A 27,995-nucleotide genomic window follows, 5' to 3' on the forward strand; every position below is an offset into this window, starting at 1 on the left:
TCCGATGCCCTGTCACAGGTAAAACCGGCCTCATATTCTCACACTATACCCCAAAAGCGAGAAAAGCCGACAAAACCCGTTCAGGACACTTTTACTGTGGCCCTCATCTCAAGTCGTAATTTAGTTTTTCTGGGGAAAGAAGACGGATCGGATTTACAGTACTAACTAGAAAGTCCAGTTCCACCAACCGCGATGTCACAGGAGCATGACAAGTAAGTGTTTTTCAATCACGACTGGAAGTCCAGCGGAACCAACGTGTTGAACTCATACAGCATTCTCTACTCTGGTGCAATAATGACCCGTCGATATTTGACTGTTTTTGAGGGGGGGTTTACCTGGTGCAGGTCGATTCTAATAAGAGTTCCCTGGACTGTGGGAAAGTGTACTTTTTGCCTGTCTGCCAAAACGAGTATGATTCAATATCTGTATTTATCGTGCTTGGGATCCGTGAGAGCGCCATTGAGAGCTTACAAGCAGTTTCACTTGTTGTGTTCCAGCCTGTACGGCACAGGTGTACTGTATCTCTCCACCTGTCGTGCTAGATCAGGCGCCTGTTCCGAGCAACCTTCTGCCGTTCCGTGTGTGTTATTGATGTGCGGTTCATTATTTGATTATGTGGTTAGAATTGGATTGGAAGAAATTCGCCTTAATACCCCTGGAGGTGTTTGATTTGGCTTTACCTTAGCGAGGCATACGTTTTACCTATTGTTTTAGGCTACTTTATTGAAGTATTATGCATATATTTTCCTATTTATTTTAGGTTTGAAATGCACTGTGATTATATCCATGCTTGTAATGGCATTTCTAATCAGAAATTGCATTTTAATCCAAAACAATATGAATAATTATTTGTATAATTTAAAAAAATGTTTTAATCTTTGCTCAAAAGTGGTCATGTGGATGTATTTTGTCTGAGGACAATGAGACTGACTCCAGTGAAATCGTACACCTGTTAGGCGTTGGCCACCATAGTCAAAGGAACAATGTAAGCAAGCTTTCTCTCCGCTGTATTGCAGACAAACATAGTCACTGGACGAATCATTTCTTCTGACAGAATTATTTAGTTGATTGAGATGGTGAATGTATATTTTTTGTAAAAAGAAGGGATTTAGATTATTCACAAACAGGCCATTGTTGAAAGGGGGGGTGCCTATAAATATATTTTTAATGTAATTCCACATTTTAAAATGTGTAATTTAGGCCAGTTTATTTCCTGGGACAGCCAAATACGGTGTGAGAGGCAATTGGGGTTCCTCTTCAACCTTTCTGGAAAAGCAATGTAGACTACGCTATTTATCCAGTGTCCAATTCAATTATTTTTTTTATCCAAGTATAAAATCGCTCATGCTCCTTTGTTTTAACAATGTAACGTTATTGCGTATCCTATCAATTATATTGCCAGTTAATAGCGAATCTATCGGTTTGCAAATCACTAACGCCTCAATTTTACCCGGGAAACAGTTCGTGAATGAAACTATAAGATATTGGATTATTAATAATACATTGACATTAACCAGCCAGAATAAAATAATTTGCTGTAGCAACTATAGTTTAGAAGCAAAAGGAAATGAATCCGTAAATTCAATGTGTGCCACTCTGGAGAAGCGTTCATGTGAATTGAAGATAGAAAAGCTATAGGTGTCTTATCTCACACTACCCTTTATTTTCTAGGATCATAGGAGACCTTTTGTTTGTAGATATTTATTGAAAGAAAGAAATATGCCTAGTGTAGCCTTTAGGTCTGAAGTCGTCATTGTTTGCACTTTCAATGTTGTTCCCACATCCCACTTGAAAGATCTAGGGTTCTGTTTGTGACTGTAAAATAATGCGGCTAAAAATAAAACTACTGAATAATTGTGTGACCATGCCATATAACACATACTGCACTATTCCAAGTTTGGCCTTCACCCGCAATTGACAGAAAGCCTGCATTGCTTCTGATAATACAATGGTGTGGTCCTAAAAGGTGCCTCATCAAGTCCTAGAAGAATAAGATTTGTATTGATTTCTTAATCTTATACCCCCCCCCCCCCCCCACCCCATATCCAACTAGCCCCTTCACTAAAAGCCAGAAGAAGGTGTCTTGTTCTGTCTGATTTAAAGGATGTGTAATTAGCTTTTTATGGGAGAGTATTCAGTTAAGCTTGGCGTGATGGTGATGATGATGATGACGACGACGACGACAGCGATAAATGTTCTCAAACAGGTTCTCTAAAAATGAAACAACAACCCAGTCTGGTAAACCCTGGAATGTTGCATTAGATCCTTCTGTGTAGATAACAGACAGGTAAACAATAGGAAACACTTAACGGCAGACTGATAACAAATAGGAAACTGTTGATCATCATGAGCTGTCACACTGGAAGAGCCAGTAGAGGTTCTGTTCTCCGAGAGACACCATCATCTCACAAGTTGCTGAGATTTGTTGCGCAATCGTCTTGCTTGTACAACAGGTCTGGAAGATAAAAGTGTGACACTGTTGATCTCTCCAACCTGTTAGTCGGTTGTGAACAAGGCATTGATTGTTGCTCTGACTGTCTGTTGATTTATGTGCTGTTAGTCTGGCGTATGTCTGATTTTGAAAGGACCAGGTAGAAAAACAGGGCCCTGTTGACTACATATTTACAACTCAGTCCATCTTTAACATGTAGCTTTTTATTACGATTATCATGCAGCTCCTGGTTTTGATGTGTGCAGTATGTAAGCACATGAGTTTCTCCCATTACATTGTGACGGCACTCCCCCCCCCCCCCCCCCCCCCCCAGTAAGAGAGCAGTCCTGGTGCTGCAGAATGAGCCCAGCTATGGTCAGCGTCGGCCATTCACCAACGAGGACGAGGCGTGGAAGTCGTTCCTGGAGAACCCCCTGACGGCCGCCACCAAGGCCATGATGAGCATCAACGGGGACGAAGACAGCGCCGCAGCCCTGGGCCTGCTCTACGACTACTACAAGGTAACATCGATGTGACCGAACCAATGCTGGTTATTACCGGCACAGGCACTGTGCTCCCACACAGGTGTCGTGACACTCCTGTAAAGTTATGGCTGCACTGTAATTGCTTATTATCAATTGATTGTTAAAAGCAGCACAGCCACCAATAAGCACCCTACTTGGCAAGCATCAAAATGACAATCACACAATTCAAACCAATGTGTTTATGAATGTTTTTTAAACCCATATCCACTAGTACGGTCTATAAACTAAACGACTGAAGTAGCTTTACTTAAGACCTGTGTCTTACAGACTTCATTTGTGAAGCAGCCACAGCACAGACTGATTGTCATTTAGTTTTCCATGTAGACAGAGCTGGTGCTTTTGGATGTGGTCAGACTCACACAGCGGCTGTGTTTACCTTCCCATGCAGGTTCCCCGGGAGAAGAGAACAATATCTCAGACCAAGACAGAGTCCCTGGGCTCTGATGTAGATCCCAACAAAAGGTACATGTAGGTATAACATCCCTTTTACAAACCAGAATTGTGTGTGTGTGTGTGTGTGTGATACCTACACCACACTGTCTATGGTCCTTATTTCATATTAAATTAAACCACTGACATTTTACCTGCCCTGTTTTTTTAATTGTTAGTTTTAATTGTTCTTGCTCAGGCATTTGATGGCCCCCCTGCAAGAGGCTTCAATGGTGTCAGCGGAGAGCAGGATCCAGGTTTTGAAGGGCCCCTTTAACATTCTCCTGCCCAACCAGCTGCATGGCCAGGACAACAAGAGGGGAGTCCCTTTCCCCTCCCCGGACACCACTGTCACCGTCTCCATCGCCGCCGTCCCCAACTACCCCAACATCAAGATGGAGGGCTCCTCCAATGGCTTCTCTGTCACAGTCCCCAACCACTGCTCTGAGTCCGACAGCCACACGGTGGAGTTCGCCCGGCAGCTCACCCACAGCCAGTTCAGCCCCAGCACCCAGACCCGCACCCCCGACTCCACCTTCCCAGAGAACTATAAGGACAGTTCCCAAGAGGTGTGTACACATACACAACAGCAAGAATCCAATAGCCTCTTCTCTAATCTAAACCCCCCACCCTTCCCCCACTTTCAGATATCTCTCTCTCCCACCAGACATTACCCTTTTTCCCTGAGCCTCTGGAGCCTACAACGGTGGGTCTCAGCCCTCCCTGTTTTATTTGAACATGCCAAAATAGCAGACCAGCATGTTATTATGCCATTGTCTCGCCCACACAATAAAGTGCTGTACTATTTCCCTCCTACAATAGCCCAAGCCCTTTCTCTCTTCTCTCCTCTCGCTCTTTCTCTATTTAACCTGGAGGGGGATTACCTTGGAAAGGGATAACCCAACACAAACCCCTTCACACAGGGGAGGGAGGGATTGGAAGGGAAGAGGGCAAGCCGAGAGGGAGAGAGAGAGAGCTCCCTAGACTCCCTTTAACCCCTGAAAGCACTAGCTACAGCCGCGTCGTGGATGCTTGTCTAAATCCAGCCCCTCTCCCTCTCTCCTCTTTGTGTTCCGCAGGTGTTCTCCTTCCCAGGGGATCTCCAGTTACGCCTGGCCTCCATCGCGCCGGAGGAATACAGTGCTTTTGACACCGTGCCGGGGTAAGCCCGCTGGCCGCCGGCCGTCGCCATTTAGGCCCTGATAGAAGACTCCCGAGAATAGCCTCATTCACTACAGTTACCTGGGAGTCACCAGATTCCCCTCAGTGTAAAAGGCACAATGCCAAACCCAATGTTAACAAGGGCCTCTGTGACACTATGAGGATTTGGTCAATGGGAAGGGCTTGATGAGTGTGGCCTAAATGTGTAGGCCTTCCCTTTCCCTAGCCTGAAATCCAGACCTGTTTTGTGCCAAACATATGACAGAGTACAAGTAGTGGAATGTCAACACAAAACAGGTCTGGATTTCAGGCTACTCTTTTCCCTAAAGGAAAATACAAATGCACTATTGTAACCAATACTTATTTTTCTATTAGGAATAATTTTGAGTACACCGTGGAGGCTTCCAAGTCGCTGCGTCAGAAGACCGGTGACGGCACCATGACGTACCTGAACAAGGGCCAGTTCTACCCCATCAGCCTCAAGGAGATAGACAACAGCAAGCTGCTCCACCACCCCATCAGCAAAGTCAGGGTAAGACCACACCACCAAGCTAGCTCGTCTAGCCTCATCGTTCAAGTACCAATACATGATATGAGTAGGTCTCTCGTTTTAAAAGATACCTCTGGTGAAAAGTTAGACGGAACAAACAGAGAAATCTTAGGCTCGTTGATAGCTATTATGCTAATGGTAGCTTTTAGCTACTAACAGGTCGGATCTCGTTAAATCGAATGTGTCTGAGATAACATGTTTGATGGCTCTGTGATTGTGTGCTCCATTTTAGAGTGTGGTGATGGTGGTGTTCGGGGAAGAGAAGTGCAGAGACGACCAGCTGAAGCACTGGAAGTACTGGCACTCCAGACAGCACACAGCCAAGCAGAGGTGTCTTGATATTGGTGAGAGCCCATACTGTAGTCTACATCGCACAAATCTCCACAAGAACTCTTAAAGGGGAGTTTAAAGGCCTAACGAATACATTCAAGGCCAGATTTACGGTGCGAAGCACAAGTTACGACAAGTTTTCAAAGAAAAGCAAAAAACTGGCCAAAACATGAATTGCTTTACCCTTAAAGGGTGTTCATGAACCTGATTTTTATTACCACGGGGAAATAACAGGTGCAAAATTCGCATTACAAATGCTTATTAAATCAGGCCGTAGTTTCTTATGTCACAAAGTCTCCAGAAGTACTGCCTGAATGGTAATGAATGCATTTGATCATATCTACCTAACACTCTTACCATACCGTCCTGCACTGCCACTGGTGTGATTCACTGTTGTTGCCTGACTTGTTGTGCAACCCTCACCCTCCATTTCCTCCCTCCTGTCACATGCTGTCTCTGTCTCAGCTCAAGGAGAGGCAGCCAGCTAGCCAAGGAGCCAGACAGACAGATCCACCCAATGAGGATAAACTGAGCCTGTATTCAAAAAGTGTCTCCGAGTAGGAGTTCTGATCTAGGATCAGGTCCTCCCTACTCCATATAATCTTCATCTTATTCATGAATAATATTCAGAGACTCTTTATGAATACAGGCCATGTTCTCATTGGTTGAATCTTAACAAACCTCTTTAGAACAGTACACCTGATTGGATGAGAGTGTGGGTGGAAATGGGACAAGGCCAGTTGCCCTGTTTGTTAATGATACCTGTGTAAACTGGGACCCATGGTGGCTCCCTGTCAGGACAATACACCAACTTAATTCTCTGGAGGTAGACTGATCAATCTTACTCTGCATGCACACACTGTAAAAATATAGGTTTGTTCTGCTTGACAGAGGAAAGTGCATTGTTTCACTTGCAGTCTGACTTTGATGGAAGGACTGTGGGCGAAAGGTAACTGTTGGTACTCTGCTTGCTTTGGATTAAAGTAGTCAGTCAGAAGCGTAGAGGAACCCTACTTAAAATAGTGTGGTTTGTAGTATAGGGCTATAGGCCAAGGTGTGAAAGTGTATTGGTGAATCCTAGTTAGGAAGTTGGTTGGGATTGGTCAGAATGTAAAGTTGGAGTACCAAGCACCTAGATTTCCCAATTGATTGTGTTAATTTGGCAAACATTTCTGAGAGACTTAGAAGTACGATAATGCGAGACAAGAAGTCCAATGCCACAGTTGGAGCTTTTTTTAAAATCCACACCTTTTTGAGGACAAAAAGCTTGTTTGTTTATCAAACAGCTAAGTTGTGGGATGGGTCTTCACCAGGGCGGGAGCACATTTTCAGTAGTTGTGTCTAAAACAAGCTACTGACCTGCACTTCACTCTTATGCAACTCTCCTAAGACAATGAAATCAACCATATCCTTAAAACATTGCCATCCTTCCTCCAATAAAATATCAGACGTCTCCTTCCGCCTCTCCATACATCCACTTAGCCAACTTAGTTTCATAACTTAGCCATCACCACAGCCCTTTTTCATCAAAAGTCTAATGTCAATGCTAACAGTACAGTCCATTATGTGTCCTGTGCTTCCCAGCTGACTACAAGGAGAGCTTCAACACCATCAGCAACATTGAGGAGATCTCCTACAATGCCATCTCCTTCACCTGGGACATCAACGAGGAGGCTAAGGTGAGACAGGAAATGCGAGGAAAAAGGGAGTTGGAGAGAAAGTTGTAGGGCAACTTGATTTTCCTTAGAACACATCCAATCAAATTTTATTGGTCGCATACACATATTTAGCAGATGCTATTGCGGGTGTAGCGAAATGCTTGTGTTCCTAGCGCCAACAGTGCAGTAATATCTAACAATACACACATCTAAAAGTAAAAGAATGGAATTGAGAAATATAGAAATATTAGGACCATCAATGTCAGAGTCCGGATTAATCCTAGATTTAATCCTAGTAAGATTTCCCTGTTTTAGGTCAGTTAGGATCACCACTTTATTCTAAGAATGTTTATATGTCAGAATAATAGTAGAGAGAATTATTTATTTCAGCTTTTATTTCTTTAATCACATTCCCAGTGGGTCAGAAGTTTACATACACTCAATTAGTATTTGGTAGCATTGCCTTTAAATTGTTTACCTTGGGTCAAACATTTTGGGAAGCCTTCCACAAGCTTCCCACAATAAATTGGGTGAATTTTGGCCCATTCCTCCTGACATAGCTGGTGTAACTGAGTCAGGTTTGTAGGCCTCCTTGCTCGCACACACATTTTCTATGGGATTGAGGTCAGGGCTTTGTGATGGCCACTCCAATACCTTGACTTTGTTGACCTTAAGCCATGTTGCCACAACTTTGGAAGTATGCTTGGGGTCATTGTCCATTTGTAAGACCTATTTGCGACCAAGCTTGAACTTCCTGACTGATGTCTTGAGATGTTGCTTCAATATATCCACATAATTTCCCGTCCTCATGATGCCATCTATTTTGTGAAGTGCACCAGTCCCTCCAGCAGCAAAGCACCCCAACAAGATGATGCTGCCACCCCCGTGCTTCACAGTTGGGATGGTGTTCTTCGGCTTGCAAGCCTCCCCCTTTTTCCTCCAAACATAATGATGGTCATTATGGCCAAACAGTTCTATTTTTGTTTCATCAGACCAGTTGACATTTCTCAAAAAAGTACGATCCTTGTCCCCATGTGCAGTTGCAAACCATAGTCTGGCTTTTTTATGGCGGTTTTGGAGTAGTGGCTTCTTCCTTGCTGAGCGACCTTTCAGGTTATGTCGATATAGGACTCGTTTTACTGTAGATATAGATATTTGTACCTGTTTCCTCCAGCATCTTCACAATGTCCTTTACTGTTGTTCTGAGATTGATTTGCATTTTTCACACCAAAGTACATTCATCTCTAGGAGACAGAACTCATCTCCTTCCTGAGCGGTATGACGGCTGCGTGGTCCCATGGTGTTTATACTTGCGTACTATTGTTTGTATAGATGAATGTGGTACCTTCAGGCGTTTGGAAATTCCTCCAAAGGATGAACCAGACTTGAGGTCTACAATTTTTTTTCTGAGGTCTTGGCTGATTTCTTTTGATTTTCCCATGATGTCAAGCAAAGAGGCACTGAGTTTGAAGGTATGAAGGTAGGCCTTGAAATACATCCACAGGTACACCTCCAATTGACTCAAATGATGTCAATTAGCCTATCAGAAGCTTCTAAAGACATGATGTAATTTTCAGCACTCCGGGATGCTGGCCTTCTAGGCAGAGTTGCAAAGAAAAAGCCATATCTCAGACTGGCCAATAAAAATAAAAGATTAAGATGGGCAAAAGAACAGACACTGGTCAGAGGAAGATTGGAAAAAAGTGTTATGCACAGACAAATTTAAGTTTGAGGTGTTCGGATCACAAAGAAGAACAATCGTGAGACGCAGAAAAAATGTAACGATGCTGGAGGAGTGCTTGGCGCCATCTGTCAACCATGGTGGAGACAATGTGATGATCTGGGGGTGCTTTGGTGGTGGTAAAGTGGGAGATTTGTACAGGGTAAAATGGATCTTAAAGAAGGAAGGCTATCACTCCATTTTGCAACACCATGCCATAACCTGTGGACGGCGCTTAATTGGTGCCAATTTCCTCCTACAACAGGACAGTGACCCAAAGCACAGCTCCAAATTATGCAAGAACTATTTAGGGAAGAAGCAGTCAGCTGGTATTCGGTCTATAATGGAGTGGCCAGCACAGTCACCGGATCTCAACCCTATTGAGCTGTCGTGGGAGCAGCTTGACCGTATGGTACGTAAGAAGTACACATCAAGCCAATCCAATTTGTGGGAGGTGCTTCAGGAAGCATGGAGTGAAATCTCTTCAGATTTCCTCAACAAATTAACAACTAGAATGCCAAAGGTCTGCAATGCTGTAATTGCTGCAAATGGAGGATTCTTTGACGAAAGCAAAGTTTGAAGGACACAATTATTATTTCAATTAAAAATCATTATTTATAACCTTGTCAACGTCTTGACTATATTTCTTATTCATTTTGCAAATTATTTCATGTATGTTTTAATAGAAAACAAGGACATTTCTCAGTGACTCAAACTTTTGAACGGTGTGTGTATGTATGGACATTGTGGACAGTATATGGATAAAATATGTAGTATATCTGAAGGATACATAGAATAGTATATGTACAGCGATAGTTATATAGGATGGCCTTGACTAGAATGCAGTATATACATATAAAATGGGTAAAACAGTATGTAAACATTATTTAAGTGACCAGTCTTCCTTATCTATGTACATAGGGTAGCAGCCTCTAAGGGGCAGGGTTGAGTAACTGGGTGGTAGCCGGCTACTGACAGTGACTAAGTTCTGGGCAGGGTGGAGGCCGGCTAGTGATGGCTTAACAGTCTGATGTCCTTGAGATTGAAAAACAGATTGTATCTCTTTGCCCCAACTTTGATGCACCTGTACTGACCTCACCTTCTGGATGATAGCGGGGTGAACAGGCTGTGGCTCGGGTGGTTGAGGTCCTTAATGATCTTCTTGGCCTTCCTGTACCAACGGGTGCTATAGATGTCCTGGAGGGCAGGCAGTGTGCCCCTGGTGAAGCGCTGGGCAGACCGCACCACCCTCTGGAGAGCCTTGCGGACGGTGCTGTTGCTGTACCAGGCGGTGACACAGCCCAACAGGATGCTCTCAATGGTGTATCTGTCAAGGTTTGTGAGGGTCTTAGGGGCCAAGCCTAATGTTTTTCAACCGCCTCCTGTGGTTGAAGAGGCACTGTTGCGCCTTCACCACACTGTGTGGGTGGGCCATTTCAGATTGTCAGTGATGTGTACGCTGAGGAACTTGAAGCGTTCCATCTTCTCCACGGCGGCCCCGTCAATGTGGACAGGGGCGTGCTCCCTTTGCTGTCTCCTGAAGTCTACGATCAGCTCCTTCATTTTGTTGACGTTGAGGGAGAGGTTATTTATCTGGCACCACTCCACCAGGGCTATATTGTCGTTGTAGGTAATCAGGCCTACCACTGTTGTGTAGTCTGCGAACTTGATGACCGAGTTGGGGGTGTGTCATGGGTGAACAGGGAGTACAGGTGGGAGCTGCGCACGCACCCTTGTGGGGCCCCTGTAGTGGAGGTGTTGTTGCCTACCTTCACCACCTGGGGGGCGGCCCGTCGGGAAGTCCAAGACCCAGTTGCACAGGGTGGGGTTCAAACCCAGGGCGTCGAGTTTAATGATGAGCTTGGTGAGTACTATGGGGTTGAAGGCTGAGCTGTAGTCAATGAACAGCATTCTTACATAGGTATTCCTCTTGTCCAGATGGGATAGGGCAGTGTGCAGTGCGATGGAAAATGGCAAAATCTGTGGATCTATTGGGGCATTGTGACAAATTGCAGTGGGTCTAAGATCCTTAACTAGCCTCTCAAAGCACTTCATGATGACGGAAGTGAGTGCTACGGGGCGATAGTCATTTAGTTCAGTTACCTTCGCTTTGTTGGGTACAGGAGCAATGGTGGACATCTTGAAGCAAGTAGGGAGAGCAGGCTGGGATAGGGAGAGATTGAATATGTTCGTTAACACTCCAGCCAGCTGTTCTGCGCATGCTCTGAGGACGCTGCTAGGGATTATGGGGAATGTGAGGACAGATCTTTGTCCTAGACAATGATGAGAAGTGTTTTTGAAGGATTAGGTGTAAACCTGATCACTACTTCCTTAATAAACCATAAACATTCTTTGTGACAGCGGCAGAAGACTCTTCCAAAAATAGACTATGTTTCCTTGATCTAAAGGTAAGGATGTGTCTTGGCCATCAAAGGTGTCAGGTGATCAATTTGTCAAAAAGATATAGTCACATGCTTTGTTCTTTTTTATTTTCTTCTAAATGCCCATTATGGAAGTGGTCCCTCGAGTTTTGATCGAAGAATAAATACGTTTATTGTTCCTAAGGGAGTTTTTCCTGTGTGCTGGGTGCTTCGGTTGCATCGAGACCATAGACACAGGTCGGAGGTAGTCTATAGCTGCAGAGGTAGGTGTTTGTCTGCCGTTGAGGCCACATTCTTGACTCGTTTTACCTGTCATCCCCATTGTTGAGCTGAAGTGATGCGCATACAAGGGAGGCCTTAGGGGCTAAGCCGAGCCTAACAATGGGAGTTGGAATGAGGAAACACGGTAGGGGGGCAGAAAACTGGATTTGACAGCTAGCGATGGAATCCTGTCCGACCGGGTTCGAGGCAAGAGCAGTATTTCACTGTCCCTGACCAGTTTGTTTGGTTGTGAGGGATGGCGTCAACTGTCAACCTCCCGGAGGTTTTAGCTGGCGCTTTGTGTTCGTGTGGTGCTATGACACTGCTACTGTTGACCGTTAGACTGGGATGCTAACAGAATTAGGCCAACAAATAGACGGGCAGACACGACAGTTCATCTATCCCCTCGATCCCCTGAGGGAGACACACAGACACACACACACACGCATAACCAGGATGTGGGTCTTCTCATCTCGTGACCCGAGGCCTGTGTCCATAGGATAGAGGATGTTCATCCTTGTGTGTGTACTGTGTAATCACCTGTTTGTACTGTGTACAATCACCTTTGTGTACGCACCACACTGCCTGTTTTGTAAGAACCACTGATGAGCCAGGTGTAAGGTTTCGCACTAAGGATGATGTGTAAGACTGATGGGACACTGAGTCACTGCGTTTGTGTACGTACGTACGTGCGCGCTCGCGCGTGTGTGTGAGACGCTTTACCTTCTCTCGCTTTGCCCTCTGGTGATTTGAAACGTAGGCTCGCACACCGTTTACTCTGAAGACGGAAGTGAAACAGAAGTAGGAGCAGCCTTTCCCAAATGTTCACACTTTTTGAGTTTCTTGATAGGACATACTCCTAGGATCATGAGAATAGCTCATTGTATGATGAGATCATCTTTACTGGAGATTGAGTAATAGCAAAAACGTTGACATGGAACATGTCGCTCATGAGACTATGTTGCGACAGACATTACTTTATATGAAGTCAAATAATGACTTACTACATTGGTTAACCAAGCATCATATATAAGAAAACAAGTCAAATTCGGCTTAAAATGAACTACAAAATGTAGTTACTATGTCATTATAGAAATTAACAGTTGTGACTACATGATATCTGTGCAAACTTTTAAGATAATGTCTCAGTGTAGTGGTTAGAACATTAAGTAAGCATATCGAAACAGTACATTCTAAAGAAAGCCACGTATTGAAATTGCTTTCAGCAAAGCCTTGTATTAGTGGTTGTCAGTAGAACTGAGTCGACGTGTAATTACCACGGTCTGCCAAACGAGGGAGACGCACACTAGTTCACTCACTAGTTCAGTGAAGACGGCGCGTACATAAACAAGGAACCGGACAAAGCAGATCCTGTGCTCCTTAGAATTCAATGGGAGTGGAACCAGTGGGAATGCTCTTGAATAAATATGACCTCATTTACTGTGCATGGAACATCAGTCAGGTTTTATACCGAATGAACAGGGTATAAAAGTGTCAGATACTGTACCATGCATTGTGCACAATCACTATGGTGTTTAACATAGTGAGGCAATGTTACCCCCCCCCCCCCCCGAATTACCTGAATTACCCAACAACTAAAATGACCACTTAAAAACAACATCCTTAATCTTCTTCCTCAGATCTTCATCTCGGTCAACTGCCTCAGCACAGACTTCTCCTCCCAGAAGGGGGTGAAGGGCCTTCCCCTGAACCTGCAGATAGACACCTATAGCTACAACAACCGCAGTAACAAGCCAATCCACAGAGCCTTCTGCCAGATCAAGGTGTTCTGTGACAAGGGAGCTGAGAGGAAGATCCGAGACGAGGAGAGGAAACAGTCTCGTAGGAAGGGCAAGTGCACTGACCTCGGCGCCAGTATGGGAGCATGTGAGTGCCCACTGAGCATAGACTCACGTAGGCACACACACACACACACACACGCACACGCATCAGCTTTTCGTGCATATGGAAAATTTTACATGGGACCAACCGTTTACATGTTACGTTTATTTTTGTTCAGTGTTATAAACTCAGCAGCAACAACAAAAAAAATGTCCCTTTTTCAGGACCCTGTCTTTCAAAGATAATTCTTAAAAATCCAAATAACTTCACAGATATTCATTGTAAAGGGTTTAAACACTGTTTCCCATATTTGTTCAATGAACCATAAACAATGAATGGACATGCACCTGTGGAACGGTCGTTAAGACACTAACAGCTTACAGACGGTAGGCAATTAAGGTCACAGTTATGAAAACTTAGGACACTAAAGAGGCCTTTCTACTGACTCTGAAAAACACCAAAAGAAAGATGCTCAGGATCCCTGCTCATCTGCATGAACGTGCTTTAGGCATGCTGCAGGGAGGCATGAGGACTGCAGATGTGGCCAGGGCAATAAATTGCAATGTCCGTACTGTGAGACGCCTAAGACAGCGCTACAAGGAGACAGGACGGACAGTTGACCGTCCTCGCAGTGGCAGACCACTTGTAACAACACCTGCACAGATCGGTACATCCAAACATCACACCTGCGGGACAGGTACAGGATGGCAACAACAACTGCCGAGTTACACCAGGAACGCACAATCCCTCCATCAGTGCTCAGACTGTCCGCAATAGGCTGAGAGAGGCTGGACTGAGGGCTTGTAGGCCTGTTGTAAGGAAGGTCCTCACCAGACATCACCGGCAACAACGTCACTATGGGCACAAACCCACCGTCTCTGGACCAGACAGGACTGGCAAAAAGTGCTCTTCACTGACGAGTCGTGGTTTGGTCTCACCAGGGGTGATGGTCTGATTCATGTTTATTGTCAAAGGAATGAGTGTTACACCGAGGCCTATATTCTGGAGCGGGATCGATTTGGAGGTGGACAGTCCTACATGGTCCGGGGCGGTGTGTCACAGCATCAACGTACTGAGCTTGTTGTCTTTGCAGGCAATCTCAACGCTGTGCGTTACAGGGAAGACATCCTCCTCCCTCATGTGGTACCCTTTCTGCAGGCTCATCCTGACATGACCCTCCAGCATGACAATGCCACCAACCATACTGCTTGTTCTATGTGTGATTTCCTGCAAGACAGGAATGTCACTGTTCTGCCAAGGCCAGCGAAGACCCCGGATCTCAATCCTTCTGAGCACGTCTGGGACCCCCCCCCGTGAACTTGCAGGTGCCTTGGTGAAAGAGTGGGGTAACATCTCACAGCAAGAACTGGCAAATCTGCAGTACTTAATGCAGCTGGTGGCCACACCAGATACTGACTGTTACTTTTGGTTTTTGACACACCCCTTTGTTCAGGGACACATTCCATTTCTGTTAGTCACATGTCTGTGGAACTTGTTCAGATATTGTCTCAGTTGTTGAACCTCGTTATGTTCATACAAATATTTACACATGTTAAAGTTTGCTGAAAATAAACGCGGTTGACAGTGAGAGGATGTTTCTTTTTATGCTGAGTTTATGATCTATTCTTGCAACAAGTCTCATTTGTCATTTTCGACCCCCCCCCCCCCCCCCACACAGATGGTGACGTCAAAGTCCCTATCCTTCAGAAGCGTAATGATGTCACATCCTTCAAGATGATGACTGACTTTGAGACTCAGCCGGTTCTCTTCATCCCTGATGTCCACTTCTCCAATGTCCAGCGCCATGTGAGTACCCCTATACACTGATCTATGGTCCGTCTTGCATTTGACCTTCTGTTGGTTAAGGTTTTGAGCAGGGTAAGCTGACCCTAGATATGTATCAAAAGGCAGCATCCTGGGCCAGGTCACTGAATGCAGGGTTATGCAAAGTTTGCATACCACACAAATCATATTATGAAATGGTACCTGTGACATTCAAACTGATATTAAAACAGTTTTGTTTTCCTGATATACTGTAGGTGTGGTGATAAGGCTGTTAACAGATTAATTGGGACAAAGTGATTAACGCCAACCCTTGTTTTTATTTTGCGGATTCCAGAAAATTGCTTTGTGCATTTAACATTGGGGCTATATGTAGGCTGCACAAGTGGACCACACCAGCCATGCAATTAGAGTACATCGTAGTTATACAGTTGAAGTTGGAAGTTTTACATACACATACATGCATACATGAGGTTGGAGTCATTTAAAATGTGTTTTTCAACCACTCCACAAATTTCTTGCCAACAAACTATAGTTTTGGCAAGTCGGTTAGGACATCTACTTTGTGCATGACACAAGTAATTTTTCCAACAATTGTTTACAGACAGAATATTTCACTTATAATTCACTGTATCACAATTCCAGTGGGTCAGAAGTTTACATACACTAAGTTGACTGTGCCTTTAAACAACTTGGAAAATTCCAGAAAATTATGTCTTTAGAAGCTTCTGATAGGCTAATTGACATCATTTGAGTCAATTGGAGGTGTACCTGTGGATGTATTTCAAGGCCTACCTTCAAACTCCGTGGCTCTTTGCTTGACATCATGGGAAAATCAACAGACATCAGCCAAGACCTCAGACAAAAAATTGGAGACCTCCAAGTCTGGTTCATCCTTGGGAGCAATTTCCAAATGCCTGAAGGTACCACCTTCATCTGTACAAACAATAGTGCGCTAGTTTAAACACCATGGGCCCACGCAGCCGTCATACCGCTCAGGAAGGAGACGCGTTCTGTTTCCTAGAGATGAACGTACTTTGATGCGAATGGTGCAAATCAATCCCAGAACAACAGCAAAGGACCCTGTGAAGATGCTGGAGGAAACGGGTACAAAGGTATCAATATCCACAATAAAACAAGTCCTATATCCACATAACCTGAAAGGCCGCTCAGCAAGGAAGAAGCCACTGCTCCAAAACCACCATAAAAAAAGCCAGACTATGGTTTGCAACTGCACATGGGGACAAACATCGTACTTTTGGAGAAATGTCCTCTGGTCTGATGAAACAAAAATAGAACTGTTTGGCCATAATGACCATTATGTTTGGAGGAGAAAGGGGGAGGCTTGCAAGCTGAAGAACACCATCCCAACCGTGAAGCACAGGGGTGGCAGCAGCATCTTGTGGGGGTGCTTTGCTGCAGGAGGGACTGGTACACTTCGCAAAATAGATGGCATCATGTGGGAGGAAAATTATGTGGATCTATTGCAGCAACATCTCAAGACATCAGTCAGGAAGTTCAAGCTTGGTCGCAAATGGGTCTTCCAAATGGACAATGACCCCAAACATGCTTCCAAAGTTGTGGCAGGTGCCATCACAAAGCCCTGACCTCAATCCTGTAGAAAATTTGTGGGCATAACTGAAAAGGTGTGTGCGAGCAAGGAGGCCTACAAACCTGACCCAGTTACACCAGCTCTGTCAGGAGGAATGGGCCAAAATTCACCCAACTTATTGTGGGAAGCTTGTGAAAGGCTTCCCAAAATGTTTGACCCAAGTTAAACAATTTAAAGGCAATGCTACCAAATACTAATTGAGTGTATGTAAACTTCTGTGATGAAAGATATTAAGCTGAAATAATTCTCTACTATTATTCTGACATTTCACATTCTTAAAATAAAGTGGTGATCCTAACTGACCTAAGTCAGGGAATGTTTACTCTGATTAAATGTCAGGAATTGTGAAACTGAGTTTAAATGTATTTGGCTAAGGTGTATGTTAACTTCCGACTTCAACTGTACCTACAGTGCCTTGCGAAAGTATTCGGCCCCCTTGAACTTTATGACCTTTTGCCATATTTCAGGCTTCAAACGATATAAAGATATAAAACTGTATTTTTTTGTGAAGAATCAACAACAAGTGGGACACAATCATGAAGTGGATTGACATTTATTGGATATTTCATACTTTTTTAACAAATCAAAAACTGAAAAATTGGGCGTGCAAAATTATTCAGCCCCCTTAAGTTAATACTTTGTAGCGCCACCTTTTGCTGCGATTACAGCTGTAAGTCGCTTGGGGTATGTCTATCAGTTTTGCACATCGAGAGACTGACATTTTTCCCATTCCTCCTTGCAAAACAGCTCGAGCTCAGTGAGGTTGGATGGAGAGCATTTGTGAACAGCAGTTTTCAGTTCTTTCCACAGATTCTCAATTGGATTCAGGTCTGGACTTTGACTTGGCCATTCTAACACCTGGATATGTTTATTTTTGAACCATTCCATTGTAGATTTTGCTTTATGTTTTGGATCATTGTCTTGTTGGAAGACAAATCTCCATCCCAGTCTCAGGTCTTTTGCAGACTCCATCAGCAGGCCCAAACCATGATGCTGCCACCACCATGTTTGACAGTGGGGATGGTGTGTTCAGCTGTGTTGCTTTTACGCCAAACATAACGTTTTGCATTGTTGCCAAAAAGTTCAATTTTGGTTTCATCTGACCACAGCACCTTCTTCCACATGTTTGGTGTGTCTCCCAGGTGGCTTGTGGCAAACTTTAAACGACACTTTTTATGGATATCTTTAAGAAATGGCTTTCTTCTTGCCACTCTTCCATAAAGGCCAGATTTGTGCAATATACGACTGATTGTTGTCCTATGGACAGAGTCTCCCACCTCAGCTGTAGATCTCTGCAGTTCATCCAGAGTGATCATGGGCCTCTTGGCTGCATCTCTGATCAGTCTTCTCCTTGTATGAGCTGAAAGTTTAGAGGGACGGCCAGGTCTTGGTAGATTTGCAGTGGTCTGATACTCCTTCCATTTCAATATTATCGCTTGCACAGTGCTCCTTGGGATGTTTAAAGCTTGGGAAATCTTTTTGTATCCAAATCCGGCATTAAACTTCTTCACAACAGTATCTCGGACCTACCTGGTGTGTTCCTTGTTCTTCATGATGCTCTCTGCGCTTTTGACGGACCTCTGAGACTATCACAGTGCAGGTGCATTTATACGGAGACTTGATAACACACAGGTGGATTGTATTTATCATCATTAGTCATTTAGGTCAACATTGGATCATTCAGAGATCCTCACTGAACTTCTGGAGAGAGTTTGCTGCACTGAAAGTAAAGGGGCTGAATAATTTTGCATATACTGTAATTGGTGCAGATTCAATGATCCTAAAAATCTTATCAAATGGCATTTAAATGCTTCTTCCACCAGCCCCTGATTACCAAAGAGTCCAAACCACCTCCTCAATGTTTCCTTCAGACTTCTAAGAGCCCCTCATTCTGACATTCCTTCACTAAATACCAGGTGTTCTTTAGTGGCTGGATATCCCCCTAAGGCTTTCTTACTTTAAAGTGTAGAGGTTCTGCCTATGCATTGTTAAAAGTCCAAGCCCTGAATACCATTGATGTCCTGGGGATCTGCTGTGCATTATGGGGGATCAGGGTTGCATTATTCCAGAAACTTTCACAAAATTCCCAGGTTTCCCAGAAATACTGGTTGAAATTCCAGACAACTTGAACATTTCGGGAACATGTATGAACTTTTGTGACCCTGTAGGGGAATGTGTTATGTCTGTACTGTTTTGTGACCCTGTAGGGGAATGTGTTAATGTCTGTACTGTTTTGTAACCCTGTATACCCAGTGCGCTTCCTATCGGTCACTCCTCCCCAGCTGATTGGGTCAGGGTGGCATTCAGAAGACACATTCCAGACACCACACTGGATCATTGCACTAGAGCTCGCCGCTCAGAGAGTGGTACTTAGCAGGGTTTAAAACCCCAAAAATGTTCCCAATCGTTTCGCCTGAACAGAACCATTCTTTTTTTGGTTATGTTCCGACCAGCAAAATAAAGTTCTGAACCGGTTCATAAACCCCAAAATAGTAGCAGTTTATGTTTCTTTCTGTTCCTAATGAAATCAAATAATGTTTACATTTAGCTCGATAATAAATTACTTCACCAATCAGTGTGGATAGAGCAGCTTGCTATGGAGTGGGTAAGCTATTTACATGCATTGGACAGACGAGTGTAGATCGCAAGATGCAACTGAAATTTTGCAGGTGAGAGAGGATGGAGGAGGCTTGGCTTGAAACGCTGGGCATCTTGTTGTTATGACACGCATTATCTGAATTAGGACCAAATAATTATACCTACGGGGGAACCGCTAATATGAAGGAACTTTGAATGTCTTCAGAGAGTTGACTTAACATTGGACCAGCTAGCTAGTTAACAAGCTTGTGTGTGCAGAGCGGCACTAGAATTCAAATAAAAATATGTCTTACCTTTTTGTAGTTAATACATCCAATGTGGAACTTTAACTATAGTATCCTTAGTTAGTATTGAAAAGGTTAATCCATTTTTCTCTCATAAAAAAATCTCTCCCTAATTTATAAATTAAGTTTGTAAAGTCAGTAGGCTACTAGAGGCACACACACAAGATTTTCAGCTGGCAAGCAGGCAGACACTGAAATACATTTCTGAGTGACAGAGTGAGGGCTTTGCATAGGCGATTTGTTGCGTTTTGTGGGACTGGAAAAAAATTCCCAGAACCTAAAATAATGTTATTAACCGGTTCCCATGCTTTTAAAATAACGGTTCTGTTCCGGAACAGCATAGATTATTTTCATTTGTGGTTCTGATTCTGTTCCTCAAATGTTTGTTATTTTCAGGTTTTTGGTTCTGTTCCCTGAACCAGTTCCAACCCCTGGTAGTTAGTGAGACTTGTTTCTCTCTCAGGGCTGTAGATGAGATCACCATGGACAAGTAGCTGTTCATGCTTCAGAGCCTATTAGAGAGAAGAGAGTACTTGAATCTGGGGCCTGGCCAATGTCATTGTCACTCCTGCCATGTTAACACAGTATGAGATCCCTATTCCCTATGAGGTGCACTATTTTTGACCAGAGCCCTATGGGCCTTAGTAGAAAGAAGTGCATCTATTCCCTATAGAGTACACTACATTTGGTCAAAATAAGTTCACTATATAGGCTATAGGGTGCCGTTTCAGATGCTGCCATAGTTTGTTTTGGTAGATTTAAGGTAATATGTGGGTCACATCACGTAGTTCCTGGTGGGTAAACAGTTCCACAACTCAGGGCAAGGTGACCTCAAAGCAACCAAAACTGACAGGATAGACTTGCCAATTGGCCAGGACTTTGTAGTCCTGTAATATAATGGGATCAGGGGTTATACAGACTGGGACTTTCCAGTGTGTTCTGATAGGGGTGAGTTAGCCTTGGGATTGGCTGATGTGTGTGTTTATGTGCTAAAGATCTTACATGGTGCTTCAGTGAATCAACACATGTTTGGATTCACTCTTATGCCTGTATAGCTTTTTTAAAATTATTATTATAAAAAATGTAAATATACTTTCAACATAATTTATTATTTTATGCCCGGTGCTCTTTGAATAAATAATGCCACCCTTATCCCCCATAATGCACAGCAGATCCCCGGGACATCAATGGTATTTGTATGTCTACAGTAGACTGCACCTGTGACTTGGTTTGACCCCAAGGTGAGAGGAGACAGAGGGTATGTCAGGTCTCTCATCATTACCTAAGAGCACACCTCTGGCAGTGCTCCCTGCAGCGTGACATCACATGGCCCTCAGGTTGGATGCAGGAATCCTAGAGTGAAGCATATTGCCTCTATTTTTAGGGAAAATAAGTCCATCTAACATGGTTTTTAGGTGTGTTGAGACAAAACATTCCAGGGCCCTGTTTGAACACGGTCAATGGATTCTTCCTTCCTTCCTGCTGTGAGGTCATCAGAAATCAGACCAAATTGGTGAAAGCCACATTTTTGCTTTCACTTATTCATCCTCAATAAATCACTGATATCTCAAGGAAATTGGTAAGGAAGGATGTTTTAGTATATAACAGGGCCCAAGTCATTGTAAAGCTCTGAGAATGTCTGTAAACTGGGTCTGGGGCCAACATTGAGGATCAGGATAGACGGTTGTTTTGCTGAACCCGTATGGCTCTGTGGAATGTTAACTTTGACTGCCCCCTGTTGGCTACAGTGGCACCAGGGTCTTGTTCATTAGGTTTGAAAACATTATTGCAACAGAAAACTACATCTGTTTTTCATTGGTAGTGTTCCTCCCTGTTTCAGTCTGTCTGTTGCCTAATGAACATGACCCAGCTCAATGAGTTCGCTGGTTTCTGGGCCACATGGCGCTACTGAGCTGCAGAGTGGACTGAGCTGAAAATAAAGCTTTCCTGTTTACTTTTCTGATCCAGCCTGGAGGGAAAACATTTTATTTTGGTGCACAATTGGCAGTTGGATCCAAATTAGCAACCCAGTAAACCTCCAGCACTTTTAGCTGTTACTGATTAGCAGGGTGACTGGGTTTCCTCTGAGAATGATTTAGCTCTGGTCCAAGCTCTGGTCCAAGTCGTTAGTGCGCGCTGCTCCACACCACAGTAGAGGAGTGTACAATAACAACCTGGACCAGAGCTAATATTGACTATGGCACAAGTTGCCGGGTTTATGTCAGGTTCACAGAGATCACTCCTCTTGTGCTGCAATAATGGCCTTCGTGAAGGAACTGAACAAGAAAATCCTAAAAGTGTGACTCAAAATACTGTAAGTACAGTATATCCAAAACGGTCATTACATTTGATTGAAGAGTTCCCCAAGGATTGTTTTCACTGCCCACAAAATCCAATTCAACCTATAGTCTTGCACTTATTTCCCAATGCGGTCCATATCAAATAAAATCCCGTCTTTTGATATGTAGGAATGTGTTTTCACCCTTGACCCATACCTCTTTCTCCCTCTCTTTTCTTTCTCTCCATGCAGCCCTTCTCACAAGAAGATGGGGAGGAAAGGTGAGTTCCTGGAAACACTAATTTGACACTCGTTTGTCTGTAATTTGATTGAAGGAAAACGGCTGGAGAAAATAAAGACTGTATGGCTTAGGACCTTCCTGCTACTTCTCTGGGAGAGTGCCTCACAGGCTTAACAGGGGTGGGTGTGTGTGTGTGTGTGTGTGTGTGTGTGAACCCTCTAAGCCAACTTGTCGTGTGTGTGTCCGTAGCAGCTCGGGCATGAAGAAATTACCCTACGCCAACGAGGATGAGTTTGGTTCCCCTCCCAATAAGCTGGCCAGAATAGACGAGCCCAAGAAAGGTATGATGTCTGTATGTGGGGTGTTTGTTTTCTAGTTGAGTCGTGTGTGTGTGTGTGTGTGTGTCCACCAATACACTGTGTATGCACTACTGATGAGGTGTTTCACACTCGCTTACCATCCTACCTGGTATGAGACCAGAGAGAGGGGGAGGTATGCTGAGGGAGGATTGTGTTATTGTATGTGTGTGTTGTGAATGTTATGGCTTGCTCCCTGAAGGCCACCTACCCTCCCTAAAAATCACTTCCCATAGACAGAGACACATGACTCATTAAGGCATTCACATGCTTCCCAGCCGAAACAGTTCGGTAGAGTTCATGCATATATTATGACAACATTTTGTGACATTTTTGTTCTTTTTGGACTTTTTTTGGCTGTTTGGAGCCGACGTCTATGCCTCTTTGTCGGTGATTGGTCAACAGTAGAGATTCTTCAATAAAGTCTTTGTTGTCATTCAACGAGACACGACTCGTTTTCATACACATTTTTTCATTGGGAAATACTGCACCAAACATCTTAGGTAGATGTAAAATTGCGTGACTAAGATCTCTCCTCTGTAAAAATGCATGACAGATTTCTTGAGTTATCTTTGTTTAATTCAGACTATTTTGAGGAAGTGTATACTAACTATGGCATCTCAAAGTGGACAAACGGTACTATTGATGCTTTATTTCAAATTTTTCAAGCGGAGGTCTTTTAAGCGAGTTCAGGAGCACACTCGTTCGGCTAGCCGAACTGAAGCATGCTGATGCCTTTTCACCCAGTCCCTGAAACACACATGCTGCACCCCCCCCCCCTCCGCCGATGACACAACCCTGTTCATTCACTGTTCATTCTCACCTCTCACTCACAATTCACACACTCTTCAGCCTTTATCAGCACATGGACACGCTTGCATGCATGCACACGCCTCTTTGCACACTGTTTGCATTGAGGAACTTTTATCGAAAAGTATTTATTTGTGTAGTAGGGGAAGCTTACTATAGCGAATGATGTCCTAGTCACCATTGCAGAAAGTTGAAGTCCGAACACACACACGGGCCAGGCCACCCGTGATACAAGTCAGTTTTTGACGTCTATCCATGTCTGAGGACGTCGGGAGATGACGTGGAAACCGGCAATTAGGGGCAACTCTAAGCGCTGTTACCTTGAAGTAGGTTTCGGTTTTGCTAAGGTGTTGTGGACTGGGATGGTGGATGGGTGTAAACATCTGCCTCGGATTCCAAAAGTTGTTTTTGAGATTTGTTTTAAGCTTATCCTAAACCTTAACCATTCAGAGTTAATGCCTAACCTTAAGAAGTTGCCGTTAAATGCCTAAACTTAACCCTAACCTTAAGAATTCTGAGTTGATGCCTAAGCTTAATCTTAAACACTTCGAAATTTGACGTTTGGAACAACTTTGAAATTTGACGTTTGAGAAACATGGCTGAACGTCTAATTCTGACGTGAGACTGTGAGAACTGGTAGACACACACACCCTTGGTCAAAATCCCCTTTATAGTCACTTGTAACAGGGCTGCCAAATTCCCTTTAAAGCCAATAGATCTATTTCGAGCACATCTATTCTGAGTATCATGTTGGAGTGAATGTGGGTGGATAGTGGGCAGCATGATGAGTGCCCGAGTGTCCTCCACGTGTGGGAAGTTACACTCCAGCCCTCCCTGAGCAGTGTGCTGCCTGGCTCAGGATGACCGGACCGACTGGGGCTGAGTTTGGCTAGGCATCCTGCCAATGCTAACCCAGAGGTCTGGGAAGGGGCTGGACAGACGATAAAATCTCTGGTCTAGAGAATGACTTAGTCTTCCCGGTACCAGAGTAACAGAGGGACTTGAGTTTGGCCACTTCCCAGACTGGAATGTCCTGGGCTTGGGCGACAGGGCCAGGTGGTTGTTAGTTAGTCATTGTGGTTTGTGGGTCAGACTGCTGTGTGTGTAACAGGAGGAAGCGGGACTCGCTAAGAAACAGCGTGACGTCCATTGCACGTGTGTGTGCGTGTGTGCGTGTTTGTGCGCATGTCTCAGATGTGATAGAACACTGTGTGAGGTATGAGTCACTTGAGACAGGGACATAGTGAGACTCTCTCAGTCCAAACTCACATAAAGGGCCTCATCACCAGTCAAGCCGCTTAGCTTCAGCAAAACACATCTCACTCTGCCAACAAGTTCATTGTGCTGTGTGATTTGGGGATGTGTCCTGCTATGACTTTTGTTTTGTGAAATCTATCCCCATTTGAGTGTTTCTGTGTGTATGTGTTTGTGTGTGTGTGTGATCAATATGTCTCACTGTACCCCTCTCGCCTACGTAGTTCTGCTGTACGTGCGTAAGGATACCGATGAGGTGTTTGACGCTGTCATGCTGAAGAACCCCACACTGAAAGGACTGGTGGAAGCTGTAAGTTTCTACGCAATGCAACTAGAGCAGTCATAATATTATAGCAATAACACAGTAATATTGTCATTTAGCAGACAATTTTGCCCTAAGTGCCTTGCAGTTAATCGTCATTGTATGTGGCCCTTGCAGAAATCAAACCCACAACCCTAGTGCAAAAAACATGCCTCAAACAACTGCGGGTTCCGAACCACAATCCACTCAATTTTATGAAACCGATCACTTTTACTCAAACATCACACCCACAGAACCACCATGATAGTGGCTTAGATACAGGGTTAGTCTGTCCCTAGTGGGGTTTCATCGGGACAGCCAGGGAGGGATACACAGGGAGACAGCCAGCCATATGGTGTCCGTTATGGGAGGCTGGTCACATCGCATCACTCCAGTGACACTAGTGTGGGTGGCTCTGTTTGTGTCACAGCTCATTCTGCCACACAAACTCCTCTCCCGTTTACCCTGCAATTACCCATGGCCACTATCTCTCTCAGCTTGACGATCCTAATTCAACCCAGCATCTCAGAGAGAGCGAGAGAGGAGACACAACTCAACCTAGATGAAATTGAGGGTCGGAAAGAGAGGTTGCTCGAGGAGGGCCGGGGTCTCTGTCTGTATAATCAAGTCTTTGGTTCTGATTAGGGGGTCTGTCTGGTATAGTGCACTAAGACAAAAGGTATAGGGGACATCGCTCAGCAGGGGCCACCGGGCTGTGGGGAACTCGACATGGGTCCACAACAGGCCAATGGAGTTGTGACCGGGCCTGGGCTGGGGGGCAAAGAGAGGCAAAGATACCATACATATGTCTCTTCTCTTTCCTGGTTGAATTTTGCTTCTGTTTTAAGTGTTTCTGTCATTCAACCTGATTTCATTTGTTTAAAGAGTAAATTTTCATTGAAGATGGAAAACAAAACATTTATGGCATTGTAAAATGCCCCCCACCCCTCCTCACCCCACCCCTCCTCAAGTCATTGAGTTGCCTTACAAATAATACAAAATAAAGAAACCAGTATGCAACGTTGTCACTTCAATACAACGCAAGCACCAGACGTAGTATTGGAACCTATTTCAAACATCTCAACCACCCTCACATACTGTACATTGTCTCTGCTTGCAAACGAGAGACGACTGGGTAACAAGTCTCTGTTGCTCCGCTTCTTCTAGATATCAGAGAAATACAATGTGCCGCTCCAGAAAGTGGGGAAAGTCTACAAGAAATGCAAGAAAGGGTAAGTGGTTCACGTCCATGGTTAAGTCTATTTACCATGATTTTTAAGATCCTTCTACAACAAGTCAAGGTAATATTTGTGGAGAATCAGGCTTTTTATGTATTACATAATAACCTTGGAAATAGAAATAGACTGACTAGACTCTCTCTTTCTGTGATACTGACATCCATATATGTCCCTCTGTTAGGATTCTAGTCAACATGGATGACAACATTATCAAGCACTACTCCAACGAAGACACCTTCCAGATCACTGTGGAGGAGCTAGGGGGTGTGTACAAACTCACCCTGACTGAAATCTGATTGGCCTAAAGGGAGGGGTGGGGAGTGATTGACACTGTCACCGCCCAGTCCACATAGAGTGTGAACATAGGGCAGCTTGTAAAGTTGTAAATGTAAAGACTTGTGGTTTACACATGGCCTTAACCCAGTCACTGAACGGGAGCAGGATGTCTCTGACACTATTAGCAATATCTTAAGTCCACTAGCATAGTCCCAGATCTGTTGTTATCAGTCATGCCAATGATCATTGCCGTTGTCGAGACAGCAGAAACAGATCTGGGACAGGGCTTAACTGTCCACCTGTCTGAGAGATGGTGTTCTTTTTGTTATCTGTAATGTTACAAAGCCACAACTCTTATCTGATGACATTGTGTCGATGGCTTGATATAGACTTTTGCAACAAAAAAAAAATGTGTATATAAGAATTGAGTTTAACAAGAAGCGCTCTTTGTTTTGTAATATATGTATATATATGTGTATGTAAAGGCCATTTGAGAATCTAAGTTACAGTACAGTATGTGCAGAGTATTTGTTGCGTGGCTGTAATACCCCACGCTATGCAGATAACTTTCTCTCGGTATCTTTGTGTTGAACATGGAATACGTAAGAGAAACAGGCTAATAATGCACTCCTTTTTACATTAGCATCAGAGTAGAGTGGTTGGAGATCTGTTTGTGCTGTCTTGCCAATTCCTATGTTGATTGTCTTGCCAAACATAGCAAGACAGTACAAACACAACTGGGACCAGGCTAGCTATCCTTATGCCTCAGACTGCATTGTCTCTGCCCCCTTGGGACTCCATATAGCACTGAAGATGGCGCTTAATTGATTGAAAGAGGATATTTAGCACACAAAGTACGGATTGCAAACACTAATTGTATTGTAAATAGAGGGGATGGTTGGCTCACTGTATTGATACTAAACATCCTGGCAGTATTTAGTATGTATGTACGTACACTCAGTCTGGCAGTTAATATGATATGATCTGTGTTTGTTGCTACTGTATGTGTCGAGTAAGAGCATGTACTGCATGTGGTTTTCACATGGATTTTCACATTTTCCCTTATACCGCTTTAGCATATGGCCTCTTCATAAGTATTACATGTTTTTTTTATTAAGTAGATGAAAAAGTATCAATCATTCACTCACTCAGCTATGGCCTGAATAGGTTGCAGACTCGCAACAAAATAGAGTTGAGAATGTCTATTACTGCATAGAAAGTCAGAAAGCTAAGGTCAAACGCATTCAGATTGACAGATTCTGCCACTGTCTCTGTATCTACACATCAGACACAGTAATAATGCGATAACATTACATTTGAAAATGTTCGGAAAAAAGTGTGTCCTTGTGTACTGTAGACGCTCCTTTTGTACCAGAGTACTTCATGTGTATATATTTATTAAGAGAATGGGAAATGGGTTCTTTTTTTTTTTTTTACAGTACGTAACAAAACGGAATGTTACAATATTAGGAATGATAACGTTTTGTTTTTGTATGAAATGATTCTAACATAGTATTTACAGTACATGTCAAGGGTAGGTTGAAATATTTGTACGTCTTTGTTTTTTAAATGACATGTCTTTTCTCAGATTTGGGGAATATTCTCTGGTGTATATTATATAGTGTCCAATAAAACCAGCTCCGGTAGCTGTACTGGT

General features: G+C 43.8%; 1 protein-coding gene across 7 annotated transcripts; it reads left to right on the plus strand.

The window, feature by feature from the left end:
• Positions 1-27,995, plus strand: LOC110505324 (grainyhead-like protein 1 homolog). 7 transcript variants are annotated; one of them, XM_021584497.2, is made up of 15 exons: positions 1-212; positions 2,766-2,952; positions 3,365-3,444; positions 3,605-3,974; positions 4,485-4,567; positions 4,942-5,098; positions 5,349-5,460; positions 7,031-7,125; positions 13,107-13,317; positions 14,987-15,114; positions 22,115-22,143; positions 22,356-22,444; positions 24,748-24,833; positions 25,992-26,056; positions 26,244-27,995. In XM_021584497.2, the coding sequence occupies exons 1-15, from the start codon at positions 193-195 to the stop codon at positions 26,356-26,358; spliced, it is 1,827 nt and encodes a 608-aa protein (XP_021440172.1). In that variant the 5' UTR covers positions 1-192; the 3' UTR covers positions 26,359-27,995. The 7 variants fall into 7 exon arrangements, with proteins under 7 accessions (XP_021440172.1, XP_021440171.1, XP_021440174.1 ...); XM_021584496.2 differs by having other exon boundaries at positions 2-212; positions 22,353-22,444; XM_021584499.2 differs by having other exon boundaries at positions 3-212; positions 3,365-3,438.

The sequence above is a fragment of the Oncorhynchus mykiss genome, chromosome 25, assembly GCF_013265735.2.
Source record: "Oncorhynchus mykiss isolate Arlee chromosome 25, USDA_OmykA_1.1, whole genome shotgun sequence".
NCBI lineage: Eukaryota > Metazoa > Chordata > Actinopteri > Salmoniformes > Salmonidae > Oncorhynchus > Oncorhynchus mykiss.